This window comes from Eptesicus fuscus, chromosome 10 (assembly GCF_027574615.1).
Source record: "Eptesicus fuscus isolate TK198812 chromosome 10, DD_ASM_mEF_20220401, whole genome shotgun sequence".
Classification (NCBI taxonomy): Eukaryota; Metazoa; Chordata; class Mammalia; order Chiroptera; family Vespertilionidae; genus Eptesicus; species Eptesicus fuscus.
In genome coordinates this window covers 83,317,355-83,335,970 of record NC_072482.1, presented here as the reverse complement: position 1 = coordinate 83,335,970, position 18,616 = coordinate 83,317,355, and the positions used below count along the sequence as shown (strand labels likewise).

At 33.8% G+C, this 18,616-nt stretch overlaps 1 protein-coding gene across 4 annotated transcripts in view; it reads right to left on the bottom strand.

Moving 5' to 3' along the window:
* The window catches only part of TRDN (triadin), a 280,530-nt gene that overhangs the window by 31,138 nt on the left and 230,776 nt on the right, over positions 1 to 18,616 (bottom strand). For all 4 annotated transcript variants that reach the window (XM_054721940.1, XM_054721941.1, XM_054721942.1 and 1 more), the window contains 3 exons: positions 11,506 to 11,544; positions 1,255 to 1,281; positions 633 to 662 (listed from right to left, as the gene is read on the bottom strand). In XM_054721940.1, the coding sequence (XP_054577915.1) occupies positions 633 to 662; positions 1,255 to 1,281; positions 11,506 to 11,544 (96 nt within the window). The remainder of the gene's footprint in view (positions 1 to 632; positions 663 to 1,254; positions 1,282 to 11,505; positions 11,545 to 18,616) is intronic.

Sequence of the window (18,616 nt, the reverse complement as noted above, 5' to 3'; positions counted from 1 at the left end):
CAAACACCAGAAGCCAGAAGATGCAAGGACTGATTCTTTCCCACAGGTTTCAAGAAAAACATGGCCCTGTTGACACCTTGATCTCAGACTTCTAGCTTCTAGAACTATGAGAAAATAAGCTTCTGTTGTTTTGAGCCACCTGGTTTGTATATTTTATGATAGCGGCCATATAACCCTAATCCAGTTATAAACATGAACCAAAATTTTAACTGTTATGAGGATCTGAATTCCCTTTGTTCATTTAAAATGGTTTCTGCTGCCCGCTACAGCCCTCAGAAATGTTTATCTCACTCAGGAGCCCCCAGGAAGAGGAGAGCGAGAGCAGCTGTGTTTCTGATGAAATATTTATGATGCCTATGTCAGCACATAAAATCAGCAAAAATAGTGGTTGTGTAGGATTGAACCCAATTAGTCAACTGTTTTTTTTTTTTTTTCTGAACCATATACATTTCTCAGGAGTTTTCTTTTTCCCTCTAGAAACAAGTACTATGTTTGTTTCATTTTAAAAAGTTGGTCAAAGATAAAATGTTGGTACAATATTTACTCTAGGACACAACATTTGCAAAAACATGTTATGCTATTCATTATAAACATAGAATGCAAGTATGAATTTATACATAAAATATACATACCTGGCTTCCCTTCTTTTTTTACTTGTGGCTCTGAAAATATAGATGTACAGTAGTAACAATGGTTATATAAAATATTTATTTCCTATACTCATGAATACAGGGGCGGGCAAAAGTGGGTTTATAGTTGTTCATATGGAAAATAATCCAATAATAAATTAAAAATAATGAATAATAAAAGAATAAATTTTTGTGTACTCACAACTATAAACCTACTTTTGTCCACCCTATTTCATTTACATATTATTCAGTTTTTTAGTATGCCATATTAATTTCCTTTTTCTTATAATAGCAAATTAATACAAACACAAATAAAGGTTCTTCATTATCAATCACAAGAGTTTTTTTGAGAAAAAATAAAATGTAAACTAAAAATTTTAATGAGGTTAATTAGGGTACTGGTTTGTACCTCCAGTGAATAAATGATGAAGGAAAATTTTAGCATAGCATATTCTCAGAAGAACACTTAGGATAATAGGCACATTTTCTTCACAAAATAATTAAGTTTTGGATTTAAGAAAATATTCAACAATGGAATCAGAAGATGATTAAAAGCATGCATTTAAGATTTATTTATTTAGTTAGTTAGTTAGTTAGTTACTATTTAGTCATGCACATAACATACGTGGAGGCTTAGGCTTGACTTCTTTGCCTAGACAAAGTTAAAAAAATATTAAAGACTGAGTCACTCAATTCTTATTGAATCATCACTGAATATGATGGAACACTATACATTTGAAAATCAAAATTAAACAAAAATCAAAATTTTGTTGTTATTCAAGACCCCAGCTATTCTTCTTTATTGAAATTTTATAGGCTATGTAATTTAATGTTCATGCCAAGTTACTATTTAAAAAATCATTTTAAAAATAAAGCTCTTAGCTTAATTTTATTTCACCATTAAAATATAATTTGTTCACAAACTCTTATGTGCAATATAAAATTTTAATTTTATATTAAGGTAAGACAATTTTTGAGACATTATTTTTAACCCTTAATTATTCAAGATTAAAAATATCTAAGACAATTTTTAAAAAATTCTATTAATATTATCTATATTATCTATCCCAGTATAATACATTGAAAAATAATTGCTACTGAATTTGTAATTCTTATAACTAGAAATATCATTTGCTTTTATGGCATGAGGAACCCTAGTGCAGGGGTTGATAAATTTATTGTGAAAAGTCATAGAGTATATATTTTTGGATTTGGGGCCTTATGATCTCTGTTGCAACTATTCAACTCTGCTGTTGTATCATGGAAGCAGTCATAAGCAATATGTTACTGAATAGGAATGGCTGTGTTACAATAAAACTTTATTTACAGAAACTGGTGGCCAGTGCATAGGCCATTGTTTGCCAACAATTGCACTATCCATAATCAGTTTTAATTTTTTAAAATGTCAACAAAGATTGTGACAATAAAACACACACACAATCCTCCTTTGATTTTGTATTGTTTTATACTTGCCATCCCATCACTGCTCAACTCAGCGTCTTAAAATTGCCATCTTTACTTGCTTTTTGTTCATTTCTTGACCCCCATTTCATTATTAATTCACCATACTCTAGCTTCTATTCCCACCATTCTATTTATCAGTTCTCTCTGATCACCAATTCTCCCCGACTTACCAACACCATATGTAAGCAGAGGGATTAAGATGTACAATTGTCAGTTATAAAAACAGCCATGGGAATGTATAGTCAATAATATTGTAATAATCATGTATGGTGCCAAGTGGGTACTACACTTATTTGGGTGATCACTTTATAAGGTATATATATATATGATGAAAGAAAAGAAATGGAGGAAGTTAGATGAAATGATTTCTAAAATCTCATCCAGGTCTAAAATTATATATTTATGTTAAAATTAATTTAAATCTAAATAGTAAATAATTTATTAGGTAGACAACATTTAAATAGGAATCAACCTGAAATGTTGCAGCATTCTTTTTTGCTTTATTGCTCTTTAGTAATTCTCTTTACCAAACTCTAGATAAATATTCTGCTGTGGGGGCATGTTTAAGTCTAAAGACAGATTAACAAACCTTGTTTTTATGGACAGTGAGTATGTTCCAAATATATCTATTTAGTACAGAGCAGATGTTGGCTGTGCTGTAGTTATACACCTTAGCCAGAAAAAACCTAACAGGAACTTTATTTTTTAAATTGACTTGAAGATTAATGTCTAAACTTTGTACTATGTATACTGAATAAGCAAACCATTTGGAGGAGGCAAAAAAATATGATAAGGACTTTTATAGGATGCTTGAATCAGTTCCAAAATCTTATTGCATTTTTCTAGCTGCCATCATTATTCAGCTACATATTTTATGAGTTTTTCTAATATTTTAATTAAAATTAAAATGGAAGAAATAGAAATATATAGAATACATTATAAAACTTTAAAAGAAGTGCTTTTTGATCTGTATATGAATTTACTTAAACAAATGTTTCTTTTTCTCCTTTTTTCTACAGAGGGTAGTCTCATTTAGGGACAGTCTAATTTATCAAATGTACAGTGTAAAGTCACTTGTTTAAAACAATAATGCAGTGTTATCTAATATTCAGAAATATATTTTTAGAGATTTAATAAAAATTATGTGAAGGTTAGCATTATCTATGTAGTGCTGAAAATCAGGGAAATTAATGCTTGCAAATTACCCCTTAGTATTCTGAAAGCCATTTAGTAAGCAAAACGTGCCTCTGACAATTGGAATTAAATTTCTGGAAAACTTTTTATTTCGTGTTAAGATAGAAATGCTGTCTAGTAGATAAGAAGTAAAAGCATTGTTCATGTTTTTCTTTAATTTTAAAAGCAATCGCACTCGGCAGAATGATAAGATCATTTTGGGGACGTTCTTTAAGGTCTATTTGTATTGAGGTCTGTGGCTAATGTGGCCGCCTACAAACATAAACCCAGTGAAACTTCTATACGGAAAGGAATTTTTCATCCTCATCGGCTTTGTATTGTGCTAAGTTTTCTAGTCACCAAATATTTTGTTAAATTTATTGAAGCTGAACTCTAATAAATTACAATGGAATTGTTTTAGTTGTTATTCAAGCATCCTTTGACCATTCTGTTCTAACAATTCCTCTGGTGCAATTATTTTACCTTTTGTCTCAAATGAATGGTGAGGGATCTTTTGGGTCTTACCCTTTGATATTCAAATGGATTACAAGTGATGTATATGAAACTGTTTAACAGTAAATGTTTGTTTTTACCATAATCAGGTATGAGATACTGAAAGATTTTATATATATACTAGAGGCCAGAAGCATGAAATTCGTGCAAGGGGGCTCGGCCCTCACAGCCCCAGCTTTGTCCAGAAGGTCATGCGGAAGGACGTCCATAAGTTGTTCGGCTGTCTGGACTAATTAGCATATTACGCTTTTATTATTATAGAAATAGATTTCAGAGAGGAAGGGAAAGGGAGAAAGAGATAGAAACATCATGATGAGAGGGAATCATTGATCAGCTGCCTCCTGCACACCCCACACTGGGGATCGAGCCTGCAACCCGGGCATGTGCCCTAACCAGGTATCAAACTGTGACCTCCTGGTTCATAGGTTGATGCTCAATCACTGAGCCACACCAGCTGGGCGAGACTGGAAGATTTTAATAGTGAACCAACAGAAAAATAGAGGAGGTTAATCTAAACCATTGCTTTAAAGCCCTTTTTTTATATAGAACTTGATATAGCATTGACATCACACTGTGATTATTAAACTATTCAATTATTTATTCAACAAGCATTTACTCAGCACTTAGTTATGCTAAGCACTTCAGTCCCTCAAGAGTAGTTAGCCTATAAGGTTGACCTACTATTGAAACAATTGCTATGGACGAGTTTAATTCTGGTAACAGTCATAGAAATTAGATTTAGTTGAAATGCTGTGCTAGGTGCATCTCCTTCAAAGTGCATAGGAAAGGACGTGAGTTCCAGATACCACACATATCCTTTGAAAAGTTGGGGAAGAATGGAATATAAAGAGATATATGGGTTTATGTCACTATTGACCTACATATTTAACTTCCTATAGAAAAATAAATATGCCACAGAAAATTTAAACTTCATAAATTCCAAATTTAACCCATGACCTACTATTCTCTCCTCCAAACACATGCCCTGTGCTGGTAAATGTTATCTCTGTCCACCTATGGTTCCCTCAGGGAGGCTGGTCGTCATCCCACAGTATTCTCCATGCTCTGCCATCCCTGTAACCAGAGACCTGCTGATTATATGTCCTTAAGGAATCTGGAGTACTTGAATTTTTCACTTGTACTTCATTTCCTCCTCAGTTTCTAGCTCCATTATTCAGTACACATTAGTCTGTGATAGACATGGTGATTGACCTGTGCCTTATAGGTATACATAGCTGTCTATAGGGATACTTATGAAGTCTTTATCACCATTGCTACTTGCTAGCAATTAATCAATTTTCCATGTCAGCATAATTTTAATACTTCCTTTAATCCTAAAAAAGAATGAACACCTTCTTCCCTAAGAATATATAGTAGAATTTTCTAGGGATTTTTTTTTGTTTGTTTCTATGGGGGGAAAAATAAAATGAAATTTTGAGATAGCAATGCTGGAGTATAAATTTATTTTATATGTTAGCTTAACTTCATTGTTCTACTTGCAACACAATTGAACATTATTTCCTGTCATTCTCATTTAGATTTTTTAAATATATGTCACTATTTTTTTAAAAAAAACCTCTATTATCTTTGCTCTACTGCTTCCCAAGATCTTTTAAGCAAATGTAAGACAATTTCTCTGTGTGTTCAGCTGAACACTGCTATTATATTACAAAAGAAAGAATATATCATGGTTGAATAACTTTAAGAAATATCGAGTAAAAAAATGTTTAGCTGGTTTTTTTACTATCAAACTTCCCAAATGTGTGCACATATGTGATGAACTCCAAGAGCTTTTCCCAAACTTATGTAACCTTAAAATCTTTCATGTAGCAATTATATAACTAGTCTTCTGTGCAAAACACTTTGCAAAATACAAGTGTAAGAAATAGCTTACTTATACATAGGACATTCCTCCCTTTTACAGTAAGAAATAAAAACTATATTAATAATACTGCTATTGATTTATACTTATAGTTGAACTATGTAAGATTATGTGGTTTTTAAAGGAAGGACTTAGTTCAAGATTAAGTAGTATCATATGAACCACTGGAGAAATATTACTCAAGTCAACTGAAATAACAAACAAGGAGATATATTTTTAGAAAGGAAATGGTTTGCTGTCAGTGGTAATTAAAGAGACTGAAATAATTTTAGGTGCTATAAACATAAATCCCTTATCTCTCATGTCTTTAAAATGGAATTAGTGTATGCCTACGTTTTTAGCACTTTCCCATGTATTGTTGCCTGTTAGAGATACTGTAACTCTGTAAACTGGTAAAGACAATTGCTGTTATGTCTCTGTTTGACAGACTAGAAATCATTCAACCTACAGTTTCATGAGGAGGCCAAGAACTGAGGAATGACACATCTCCCTCTCTTTACTCTGCCAAGCTGTTTTCCTAACTAAATGCATTTTATTTTCCCTTTCAGACAAGATTTAAAATAGTCTCTAGTGTATATGAAGTATATAAGGTTTATTTTCTGGCCCCAATTCCTGAAACCACTAGGCTTCATTAAACTGCTCATAAGATCATCAATGACTCCATATTATACATCCCAATGAATACTTTTCAGTCTTAATCTTACTGTAAATTTATGCTAAATTTGAGACTTTAACCAGCTTCCTCCTCCTTGATATTCTTTTCTCCCTAGTTTCTCTAACTTCTAAAAGAATCCCACTCCCCCCCTTTTTTTAGTTAATGTTTTTGTTTGTTCTTTTGCTGCATGCTTTTTAATTCCTTCAGGGTCTTCTTCTCCTCTATCCACTCCTTCAACATTAGTGTTCTTGGTTTGCTTCTGCAGGTCTTGGCTTTCTCCTTTGTCACACTCCCCTTGGCAAATGTCAGTAACTCTCATCGTTTAAGCCAGAAAACCTTTGCTGGGAACTTCCAAATCTGCTACTATGTTTTCTCTCTGGGTGCCTGATAAACATACCGAAATGCATAACCTACAGGTACTTCTAATCCCAAATACCTTTCCCCCACCCCACCCTAACTAGATTATAAACTCTAAGAGGGCTGGAACTTGACTGTGTTCACCAACGTGTTTTGTACTCAGCATATAATAACTGCTCAACAAAAATGTGTGTAAAATATATAAAAATTTACATAATAGATATAGATTTATTTTTCTAAATGCCACCTTTTTTGAAATTCCAACCCTAATATATGACACTACTATCCACATACTTACTATTCCAAGACAGAAGCCTAGGAGTTATCTGAATGTTTATCATCCTCCCCCCAAATTATGGCAATTTTGCTCCTTAGATACTTCTTTAACAGCTCTCTTTCTTTTCTTCCTAGTAATGTTCTATAAAGATCTAATAGCTAGAGTTTCAGTGCAATAGTCTCATCCTCCAGAAAACTGATTTCCTGAAGCTATTAGCATCCTTTTCATTTTCAATCTCGGTGATTAACCAAAATGAACAATTTATAATTCTAATGGAAGCTGTTATTTCATTTTGCTTAAAGACTTTCAATTGTTCCCAATTTCCTTTAGGAAAAGGACACAGCCCTTACTCAGGAAGCCATGTTTTCTTTGTTTGTTGCTGTTGCCCTCCAGCCTTACCTACTCCAATCCTCCGCTCATACTCACGCCCTATGCTCCAGTGGAGGTGAAATCCTTGTAGCTCCCAGTGTTCCTCGTGGTTTCCCACCTCCAGCTGTGGCTTGTGCTTTCTCTCTCTCTCTCCAGAACGCCCACCTGGGCTTTCTTCACTTGGCTAATCTTGACCCATTCTCTAAGACTACTCCTGTAACTTCTCCCTTGGCATTTTTTCCCTGAACCAAAAGCCCAGAGAAATATAACTTTCCTCTGTGTTTGCAAACCACATTCTGTACAACTTTTCTTTTTTGTTTGACTCATCCCTTAGCTATTTACTTAATGATCTCCACCTTGATACAATATATTTCCTGAGAGTTTAAGGTCATTATCCTATACCCTTAAAATCCAATAGACAGCAATCATTCAAAAACTTGTGTCCACTTAATTAGCCAAGTTTGTGGTAATAGAGTATAGCTTGATATTTTTCTTTCCTGAAGATAAGAGCTATAGTAGATGTCTGTGAATTCTATAGTAGTAATTCTCAAATTTTAGTGAGCGTATTAATAACTTGGTGATCTTGCCCAGCCGGTGTGGCTCAGTGGTTGAGAGTTCCTATGAACCAGGAGGTCATAATTCAATTCCCTGTGAGGGCACATATCTGAGTTGTGCTCAATCACCAGTAGGGGGTGTGCAGGAGATATAATATAGGAGTTTAGACACTAAGTTGTTCAACAAACACGGACACTATATGATACGCTAGAGGCAAAGATCTGCAAAGAGACCACGGCAGGAGAACTCATGGTATGTGTTTATAACTAAAGAAGAGTAGTTGAAAAAGTAAGTTGCCAAGATTGGAGGCAAGGTAAATAGCTAAGATGTTTTTGTTGTGTACCTAGAGTAAAAGGAAAATATTATTAGAAAGACACCGAATAGACAAAAAATGCATAGAACTGATGATCTTATTAAAATGTTTATAAGGGGAAGGAGTAATGGTGGAAGATTAGACAATGGGAACCACGTGAAGAAATATGTCAGGGACAGTGAACCTACCACTGTTCCCTCTAGATACACATTTAGGAAAAAAAAAAACTTTGCAAGAAGGAAGGTAGTTGATTAGGTCATGAGTTTGTATATTTATTCAGGCAAGAGATAATGAGAACTAGAACTGGGGTCTTACCAGGAGAGAAAATAAAAGGAGAGAACAAATTTGGGAGACACATACTTGGCACCTACTTGGCCCCTGGGTTGTGAAAGAGAAGGAAAAGCTGTGAGTGACTCAGAAGTTTAAGTCAATGTAACTGAATGTTGAGTCATGAATTCTATTTTTTGAGATAAGGAACAAAATAAAAAAAAAACAATGGAAGAGATGTTGAGTTCAATTTTAAACAAAGTGAGGTGTTGGCATTTAACCTTGTGAAGATGTTGACTAGGCAGTTAGAAAGGCAAGTATAGAACTCTGAAGAGTTTGTTTATAATTATAAATTTTTTATAAATAAAAAAACAAATTATTGCTTATTACTTACTGTGTCTATTTTTGTTTTAAATTATAGTACTTCTTATAATTAAAGTCATTTGCTTCCCAAAAAGAGCACTTAGCTATTCTCCAATTACTTAATGAAATGCATATCCTACTTATCATTTTCTTTGGGGGTTGGGGGTGTAACAAAACCACACACACAAAGGAATTTAGTGGCTAATATGCTATGTAATAAATAATTATTGTAATGTTGCTCCAGTATTTAAAAACATAATCATCTTTAGTTGTTTTATTTTTCACAGTGTGGATTTACATGATTTAGGTTTTGCCAAAAACAAAAAAGAATTTTAATTTTGAGAAATACGAGATGGTGAATGTGTCAAATATTACCTAAGGGTCAGCATAATTTGAGCAAAAAAAAAAGCATCCCTGGAAAATGGCAACAAACATGCTAGTGGTCACCTTTGCAGAAAAGAATTTAGGAGAAAAGACCACTCAGCAGAAGCCTCCTATGATACACTCAGCTTTAATTTAACCTACCCTCTCATTATGCCTTCAAAGCTCCGGGGAAATTTTTTCTTCATCATAATTAAGCTAATTCCCTCCATCTATAATGTGTATCCCAACACTCTCTCCTAATTAATATCTCCCTCTGGATTCCTTGCTCCTCCTCTCCCTGGACAACTCCGCCCTATCACAACCATGAAAGCAGCAAACATTTCTCATCGGTGGTTCTACTTGTTGGGATAGAATATGTTGCCGTCCTTTAACAACAAACTCCTGAAAAAGTTAGTTTCCACTGATTATGAGTAAACTCTCTTGTTAATTTCTATAAACTGGTTTCCACTTCCACCACTCTACTGGAAATGCTCCCCAAAAGGTCACAGAAAAGCAGGTTTTTGTCAAATATAATGGCTTTTTCTCAGTCACCATGTCCATCACTCTTTATAATGCTCTCCCTGACGGAGTTGCTCTTACAGATTCCTTAAATCCTTCTCCTTGAAGTTTTCACTGATGGACACAGAATAGAGGAATGGCTCCTCTCTAGAATTCTAATATAATGAATTACCTCGCAGACATCTTTTAGTAGTTCATGTCTATGTCCTTGATTATACTCTCTTGGATGGAAACAATCTCTTATAACTTGTTTGTAAATTTTGTAATACTAAGCACAATTCTAGACATATAGCAGTGATATTAGCATAATATATGTTTTCAATAAATTGTTGATTGATTATATCTTCTAACAAAATGTTTTATTAATGCTGAGTTTTCTCTGAGGAAGTTAGAGATCATTATAATCTCAAAATATACATAAATATTTAATGTAAACAAATAATAGGAAATTTATAGCACATGTGTCACTTTTTCCATTGTATACCAGCGGTAAAATAAAGCATACACAAGGGTATGCTTACTGTAAGGAGCAACATAACGCATCTCTTATATGATCAGCCAACTTTTACTGAGCTCAGGAAGTGTGCCAAGGATGGAGCAAGTTTTTCTATGCAGTTTTCCCATTTCTGCAGATGTATCTAAAGCTCAATTATAACTTTTGATGTAAAGTCTCAATATGTCATTTTATCTCTATCATGCATTATTTTTACAGTTTAAAATTGCTGATTTTCCCATTTATTTTTCATAAAATGCATGCTTTCAGATGATGTAAAGTCACTTAACATGATTGTTCATTCACTCAAAATAAGAAAACACAAACAATTTCCTTTGGTATGTTGGCAGACCTTACCAACATACCAAAGGAAATTTGAATTATTACCATCTTTGAAGAGAAGTGATGGTAATAATCCAGGTTAATATTTAATAATATATACATGGAAAGGTGAAATAAGAGTCACTTAAATATAGGTTAAAATTTGTGGAAATGAGTATATGCAAATATTTTAAGACCAATATTAAGAATGTCTACATGTATGTAATATCACTTTTACTGTATAGGAAGATAGAGATATAGCTTTCTCTTACATATATAGAAATAGACACATAAGTATCTTTCTAAAGATATAAAATATTTGGAATAAGGTTAACCCTAGAAAGATTTCGATTAATTAAATATTTTGATAACATTTTTAGTCATTTTTTTCTGCATTTTCCTATATTTATGATGTTTCTTCTTCTAACTTTTAACACCTGTTTTAAGAGTACCCAACTAATCTTTTGACTTCCTCACAGAGCCTGTTTTTTAGAAAATCTTTTAAAAAGTATTCCAATTTTCAAAGGAATGAACAATAGGCAAGGAATTACCTTTCCAAAAATCTGCATACTTAATTAATGGAAAAGAAATGGTTGAATCTTTTAGGTTAAACAATTTGAAACTACTGTGTTTTTTTTTGTGGTAAAAATAGTTGAATATAGGGGATTTCATGAGATTTGATCAATCCTAAGTTTGAGGCATTTGCCATGATCTGTCTAGAGCCTCTGAAATTTATATTATCCCCAGTAGATAAATAAGGAACACCATATGCTAACACTTCCAGCACATTGATAAAATTATCCAAAATCTACCAGCAGAAAACATAGCATATATTTTAATTTAACCTACATGGCAGCTTATTGCTGATTACATTTAAAATATATGTGAGGGTACACCAGTATTTTTTCAATGTTTTAGGCTTCTCAAAGCTTTACCCTAATTATAAAACCAGCCTTGTTCCTAACCTTGTAAAGCTTACAAAGTGTTCTTACCTGCTTTTGATGGCTTTTCATCTTTTTTAGTTTCAGGTTCTGGGATAAAATATAACACACACACACACAAATAAACAAACAAGGGAAAAATAAGCATTCTATAAAAATAGTACTAAGCAGTTTAATAAGTAGATTTTATAGATTTTTCTCATCTGTTCTCAATTTCAATTACATTTACATAGTTCCATCAATATAGAATGAACATGTATTATTACTAAATTATAAAGTAACTTAAGCGAAAGAACTTCGATTTTAAAATCCAGTTTCCCAAAAGTTTCATACTAATCAAGTAATTTGACATCTTGTCTTTAATAAAAGTCTGTTCCTTATGATTCATAAGCTATCTATGTATTTCAATTAAGAAAACTAATAAAAACTATGCAGGAAAAAAGTATAACTTTTCTTAATTTAATCAATTTTCTATTTTCAACTGCATGCACTCAATTCATGGAGCTCCACCTGGTGGTTTATTTTATAATTTCAAACGGGTATAATTACTATTGTTTTATTAGTATTTGTTATTATTAATTTTATAAAATAAATTGGCTTACATTGAGTATAATGATATAAAAATTAATAAAATGAAGTACTTTTATCATTCTAAGAATAATTTTTTACCTGGAAATTCTGCATTTTAACTTAATATCAATATAGGTTAAGTGCATACTTTTATAATCTATACAGATAATGTTTATGACACCATCCCAACCAATGTGATAGCTGACCATGTTTCTATGTTTTCTAATCCTTCCTCTTATTTCACAACTTGTCTGGGCCTTATAATTCTATTTTATAAGAATTATAAAATGTTGTTTTGATTAATGGAAGGGTTCTGGTACATTATAATATTTCTTCCCATCAAATAGCAGAAAAACTGATCTCATGGTTGGGATATTTATTGAGTATATACTGTGTATCAGGGATTTGGGTTTTAGCCTAATAGTCTCATTTTCTGGAGTTACAAAAATAAAACACTGTAATTAGTTTAACTGCAGAATTTCATGTAATAGAGAATTACATAGCCACTCACACCCTACTTCTTATAATACTTCAATGTGCACCCTGCAGAAAGTGACATTAGTACTGTTATTGCACTTCAATACTCTCTGGCATATATACCTCTTGTGTTTTTATTGTATTATTTTCTTTATTTTTATTTTTTTTAAATATATTTTATTGATTTTTTACAGAGAGGAAGGAAGAGGGATAGAGAGCTAGAAACATCGATGAGAGAGAATCATCGACCAGCTGCCTCCTGCACACCCACTACCAGGGATGTGCCCACAGCCAATGTACATGCCCTTGACCGGAATCGAACCTGGGACCTTTCAGTCCGCAGACTGACGCTCTATCCATTGAGCCAAACTGGTTTTGGCTATTTTCTTTATTTTTTAAAATATATTTGTATTGATTTCAGATAGGAAGGGAGAGGAAGAGAGAGATAGAAACATCACTGATGAGAGAGACTCATTGATTGGCTGCCTTCTGCACGCCCCACCATGGGGATAGAGCCCACAACCCGGGCATGTGCCCTGACCTTCATATGCAGCACTGACTTTTCCGAGTTGTTGATTTTATCTGAAATGTACATTGCTGATGAGCCTCGGGAGGGTGCTTTATTAATGATAATTCAATGTCATCAACACTCTGTTATCAAGTACAACAAGCTGACCCAAACTTCAGCATGCTTGTGCTTGAGTCAGAGAGGACTATTTAATATTCCTTCCCTTTTTAAACCATGTTCATGTGTTTTTGAATCTTTATGCATTCTCTATGCTTCCCTTCTTCCTACTTGACTTTCTAAATCAGAATCATCAGTATTATTTACAAACTGAGGGATCCTTCCATGCATACTAAAGGAGCAGGGTGATGGTATTTTTATGTGATTAAGCAACCTTATCCAAACTAAGGAGATGTGTTGCTGTTTGTTTTTTGTTTGTTTTTGCACTGCAGTTAGAGAAAAACAGACACAAACCAACCCAACAAAATATCCCTCAGTTCAAAATTTATTTCCTTTATTTATTAGCTAGATGTTCTAATGTGAGGCATTTGAAAGTCTAAATTTCAATTTTCCACCTTATGACCTGGGGACAATGATGACTATCTAGTGTATCTGTGGCTAATATTAGATTAAATAATTTCACAAGTAATTTCTGAACATTCATGTACTGATCTATATATATAAAAGCCTAAGCGACCTTTACAAACCGGTCGACTGGTCGCTATGATGATGCACTGACCACCAGGCGACAGACACTCAATGCAGGAGCTGCCCCCTGGGGGGTCAGTGTGCTCCCACAGCCAGCCAACCTCCATGGGCCGGCCTGATTGGCCCCAATCGCTGGTCAGGCCAAGGGACTCCACCCGTGCACGAATTTGTACACTGAGCCGCTAGTATATAAATAATAGATATCCACTTATTGGATAAAAAATCCGGTATGCCTGGTCTAAGGCAGTGTCGGGGGCCACTTCGCTGTTCCTCATTCCCAGCTCTTTTTCCAAGTCCAGGGAGATTTGGGAAAATAGGATTTTTGTTTTGTTTATCTTTGGAGTCTTAGTAACTAAAATATCCACAGAATATTCTACCAACACTTAAACTCGTATTTGATGCAAAACAATTTAAATTGTGGTTTCAAAATGCCAGGAAAATCAAATTTATAAGCTTCATGTTTAGGTGGTTTAGACCAAAATGTCAGGTGAAATTCCTGTTCCATTAAGAGTAAAACCTTACACAAGTGGAAAAGTGCATTAGAACTTACCCATCGGACATTCAACATTGCTGTACATTATCTTCAGGTTTTTATATTTATTGTTGGGACTATCAATTTAACTTCAGATACAAATATCCAGAGTAGCTAGGTGAATTAACTGGTTTGTAGCTGGTTATTTTAAAGCGGAAGCTAGAATCTCTAGCTACTGAGCTCAGTGCTTTTTCCATAACACATATGCACATGAGCAAACACTCCCCACACGTGTGTTCTGTGTCTGTGTGTCTCTTCACCTCTGATTCCCATTAGATCAACAAGGACAAATAATTACGCTATGTAAGCTTCTATAGCTGTAGTTCTAAAATGCCTTTGGTCTGTAATGCAAGAGCTTCGTTTGTGACTCAGTCTTTATGCCTAAGTCCTGATTCTGCAGTCCTTCCTTGGCAAGATTCCCATAGGATTGTGAGGCTCCCAAAGAAAGTCTGCTGAGTGGACAATAAAAACACCAAATGAGCCAGAGGGCACTCTCACTTTGCAGCACAGAATAAATGCATACATACATTTTCCCTGCCCCATTCTGCCATCATTTCATTTTCGGGATCCTTTGTTTTTTGCATATGCTAAATACAAGGTACCATGGATCTGAGAGTGTCACTCGCCTTTATCTACTCTTTCTTTTAAGAATCGCTACATGTGCCTCATTATTCTCTCCTTCCCTGAAGCACCCAACACGAAGAGCACCCATGGAAATAAGTAAGAAATAATTGGAGGAGGCTGAACATATTGTAGAAAGAATAGTCAGTCAGAACAAGGTCCTGTGATGTTGTTTGAAGATGGTAAGATAGCTGGTTGGGCTTATTTCAGGTAATGAGCCAGTTGACTTTAAACCATTCAATGGGTTCAGAAATCTGTGCAAAAATCATTTGCCAAGGTTAGTAAGCACACTTTCTTTGTTGGTTTTTTTCCCTTATCAAGGGAGAGGCACTCTTTAACTAGATTCTTACCCCTTCCCCTGCACATCAGCATTCAGTTTCTTTAACTTGAAGTGAAAATAGTCAATTAAATTAATAAAGGGTCATAGGTTTAAGTATGGATAATCCTATATCAGTTTCAAAGATGTGAAAAAAGAATAGATGACTTTACATGACAAATAATACATTGACATTTTTTAAGTGAATAGAAACAATAGAAAGGCTTTTTACAACATTAAAAAAAAATCCCTGCAAGAAGAGAAGCCTGTTAGAACAGCTGCACAAGGTATCTTGGAGTGACAAGAAAAGTGGACACCCAGGTGCCAGTGGCTCATTTTCTCCCTCTACTCTGTCTTTTTTAAAGAGAGCTTACCTGGAAAGGGTACCAAGGAAGGAAGATGGGGCTTTGTACTTATCACTGTCCATGTATTTCAAATACATATCGTTGTGCATATATTATCATTGTACATTTTTTTTTGGAGAAAGGAAATAAAAACCCTCAGTGCTTGGGTACATTAATTTTGTAAAGCTAATAATTATAGAGAACATTCTGGCAAGCTGAACTACTCTTCTTACCAACACACAACCCCTTTTTATACTGTCATCTTTGCATTTTGGCATGAGGGACACAAAATATGTTTTAGGCTGTAAGTTGCTGATTAGAAGGAAAGTGCTGCTGTTACTGATACAATTTTCACTTTAACAATTCTTTCAGGAAATAAGCAACCATGGATTTGTAAAGGCACGTACGAACATTGTATGCTTTTGAACACTAATCTTTTTCATCGACAAATTATCTGCAACTTTCCTTCATTCCTACCAAATATAATGAAATTGTTATGAAAAAATCCTTTGATGTTAGGGTAAGTTTTGTTAATATATTCCAGTACTAAAGGAAAGTAAGATTATTTTTTGGTACTTTTAAATCTGATACTGAGTATCTAATCAAGCATAGGAACTTGGATAATCATTTCATCTTTGCGCATCAATTTCTTCATTGATAACATGATAGTCATTATATTTTCTTCTTAAAATACCTCAAAGCAGAATTAAATCATCTCAAATAACTAGAAACAGGGCATACACCAAAAAAACTCCAGAAAATTTATACAAAACTTAAAAAAACACTAATGTTGATTCTTAAATCAAGTATTCTAGATAAATATTAGATTTTAAAAACAATGTTGTGGCAAATCTGAATATTTCTTAGAGGATGACAATGTCATAAACAAAGATGATAAATGTGATTTTCAATGTTATTAAGAAAATGTAAAATATTCAGGATGGTAAATAAATATATATAAATTAACTGGGTTTGCTTATAGGAATTCTCAGTTACAAAAGACAAAATAAATCTCTGTAATATTAGTTTAGAAAATTAGAACACTACGTAACATTAAAAATGAAATGTTTTAGAAACCAAAACCTTGATTGTTCTCATGTCAATCATTGGACACCAGAATATTTGTGATCACTAGTTATAGCAGCATAGGAACATTGGTTAAGTTCAGACATTAATTTTTCTCATACGATTTAGAATTTGGGGTTATATTTTACCTGTGGGTTGTATTACCATGGTTGTTGCTTTTTCTTTTTGTCCTTTCTTTCCTTTGAATTATGATTGTGTCGTTCCTTTACTTCACCCCATTCTCCCTCTCGACCTCTAGTCCAGTTTTTACTTTGGTCACTCAAGTTATCTCCTCAGTGTAAGTGGGGATATTCCTGAACAAGTCACCCACCCAGCAGGGACTTCTCTCAGGTCCCAGATGAGCAGTTGAGCCTATTTCCTCCAATTCTCCTTGTGTATGCAGTTTCCCCGTTCGCTGTAGCCCAGAGAATTGCTGGCAGTAACTCTTTTTTAGTGTCTTTTCTTGAATGGGAGCTCCACTTCAGTGCGTGATTAATTGCATTGAGACTTGCTTAAAATCTCTGCTTATTGGAATGTGTATTATTGTCTTAACTAAACTCCTCATAAGCTCTGCTGCTTAAACACTTACAGCCCAGCATCCATGCAGCTTCATTCTGGCTAATTGCTTTGTGTTTCTTTTCTGTTTTTCATATACACACATATATACTGTATATGTTCCCTTTGTTTGCACTACCTATGAATTTTTAACATATCCATCTATATTTTTCTTTCATTCTAAAAATTTGGAGAAAAGATGAGGCATCTTTTGAACTATATGAATATATAGTTCTATTTTCCCTGCAGAATGAGACTTTGAAAAGCCATTTCTTTCCCTACCACATGATTACTGAATGAGATTTTTTGGTCATGGGACCTGACTAACATTTTTTATTTTAACTTAATATGAGATTTTAGTGTATAACCAGATTTAAGAATATAAATTTGAATATGTGTCTACTTTTATTCAATGCACTATAGATATTTGAACACACAATTTCATACAAAATGAATGAATTTAAGAGTTTTTTTAATTGAAAAGACTGATTAATTAACCAGATCATTTTTTAATGTGGTGAAAAAATACATGAGATTTACACTCATAAAAATGTTTAGATGTACATTATTTGTATCTTTAAACACAGTAATGTACAACAAATCTCTAGAATTTCATCTTGAATAATAGAAACTTTCTATCAATTGAACAGCTCTCCATTTACCCCTCTCCTATCACTTGGCAAGCATCACTACTTTCTTTTTTCTTTTTTCTTTTTTTTTTTAAAAATTTATCTTTGTTCAACTGCTGTGGCTCAGTGGCTGAACATCGACCTATGAACCAGGAGGCCACAGTTCGATTCCCAGTCAGGACATATGCCTCAGTTGTACGTTCAATCCTCATAAGGGGCATGCAGAAGAGGAAGGGAGGGAGAAAGAGATAGAAACATCAATGATGAGAGAGAATCATTGATCGGCTGCCTCCTGCATAGGTTGTTCTGTTGATTGTTTACTCTGCTGTGCAGAGGCTTTTCAGTTTCACGTTGCCTCATAAGTCTATTTTTCTTTTTGTTATCTACACTTTTGGTGTTATATTCAAGACATTATTGCTGATGTCAATGTCATGAAGATGTTCTATGTTTTCTCTGGGAATTTTACAGTTTCAGGTCTTATGTTTAAGCTATTGAGTTATGTTTTGTGTACAATGTACAATAGGGATCCAATTTTATTCTTTTGCATGTAGACATCCAATTCTCCTTATTGCATTTGTTGAAGAAACTAGGCCTTATCCATTATGTATTGGTATCCATGTAAACAATCAGTTAGCCATATATGTGTGGGCTTATTTCTGGGCTCTCTATTCTGTTCCATTTGTCTATCTGTCTTCATGCCATTACCATACTGTTTTAACTATAGCATATAATATGCTTTGAAATCAGCAAGTATGACTCTTCCAAATTTATTCTTTTTTCCAGTATTGTTTTGGCTATTTGGGGTCCTTTGTGGTTTATTATGAATTTTATTATTGTTTT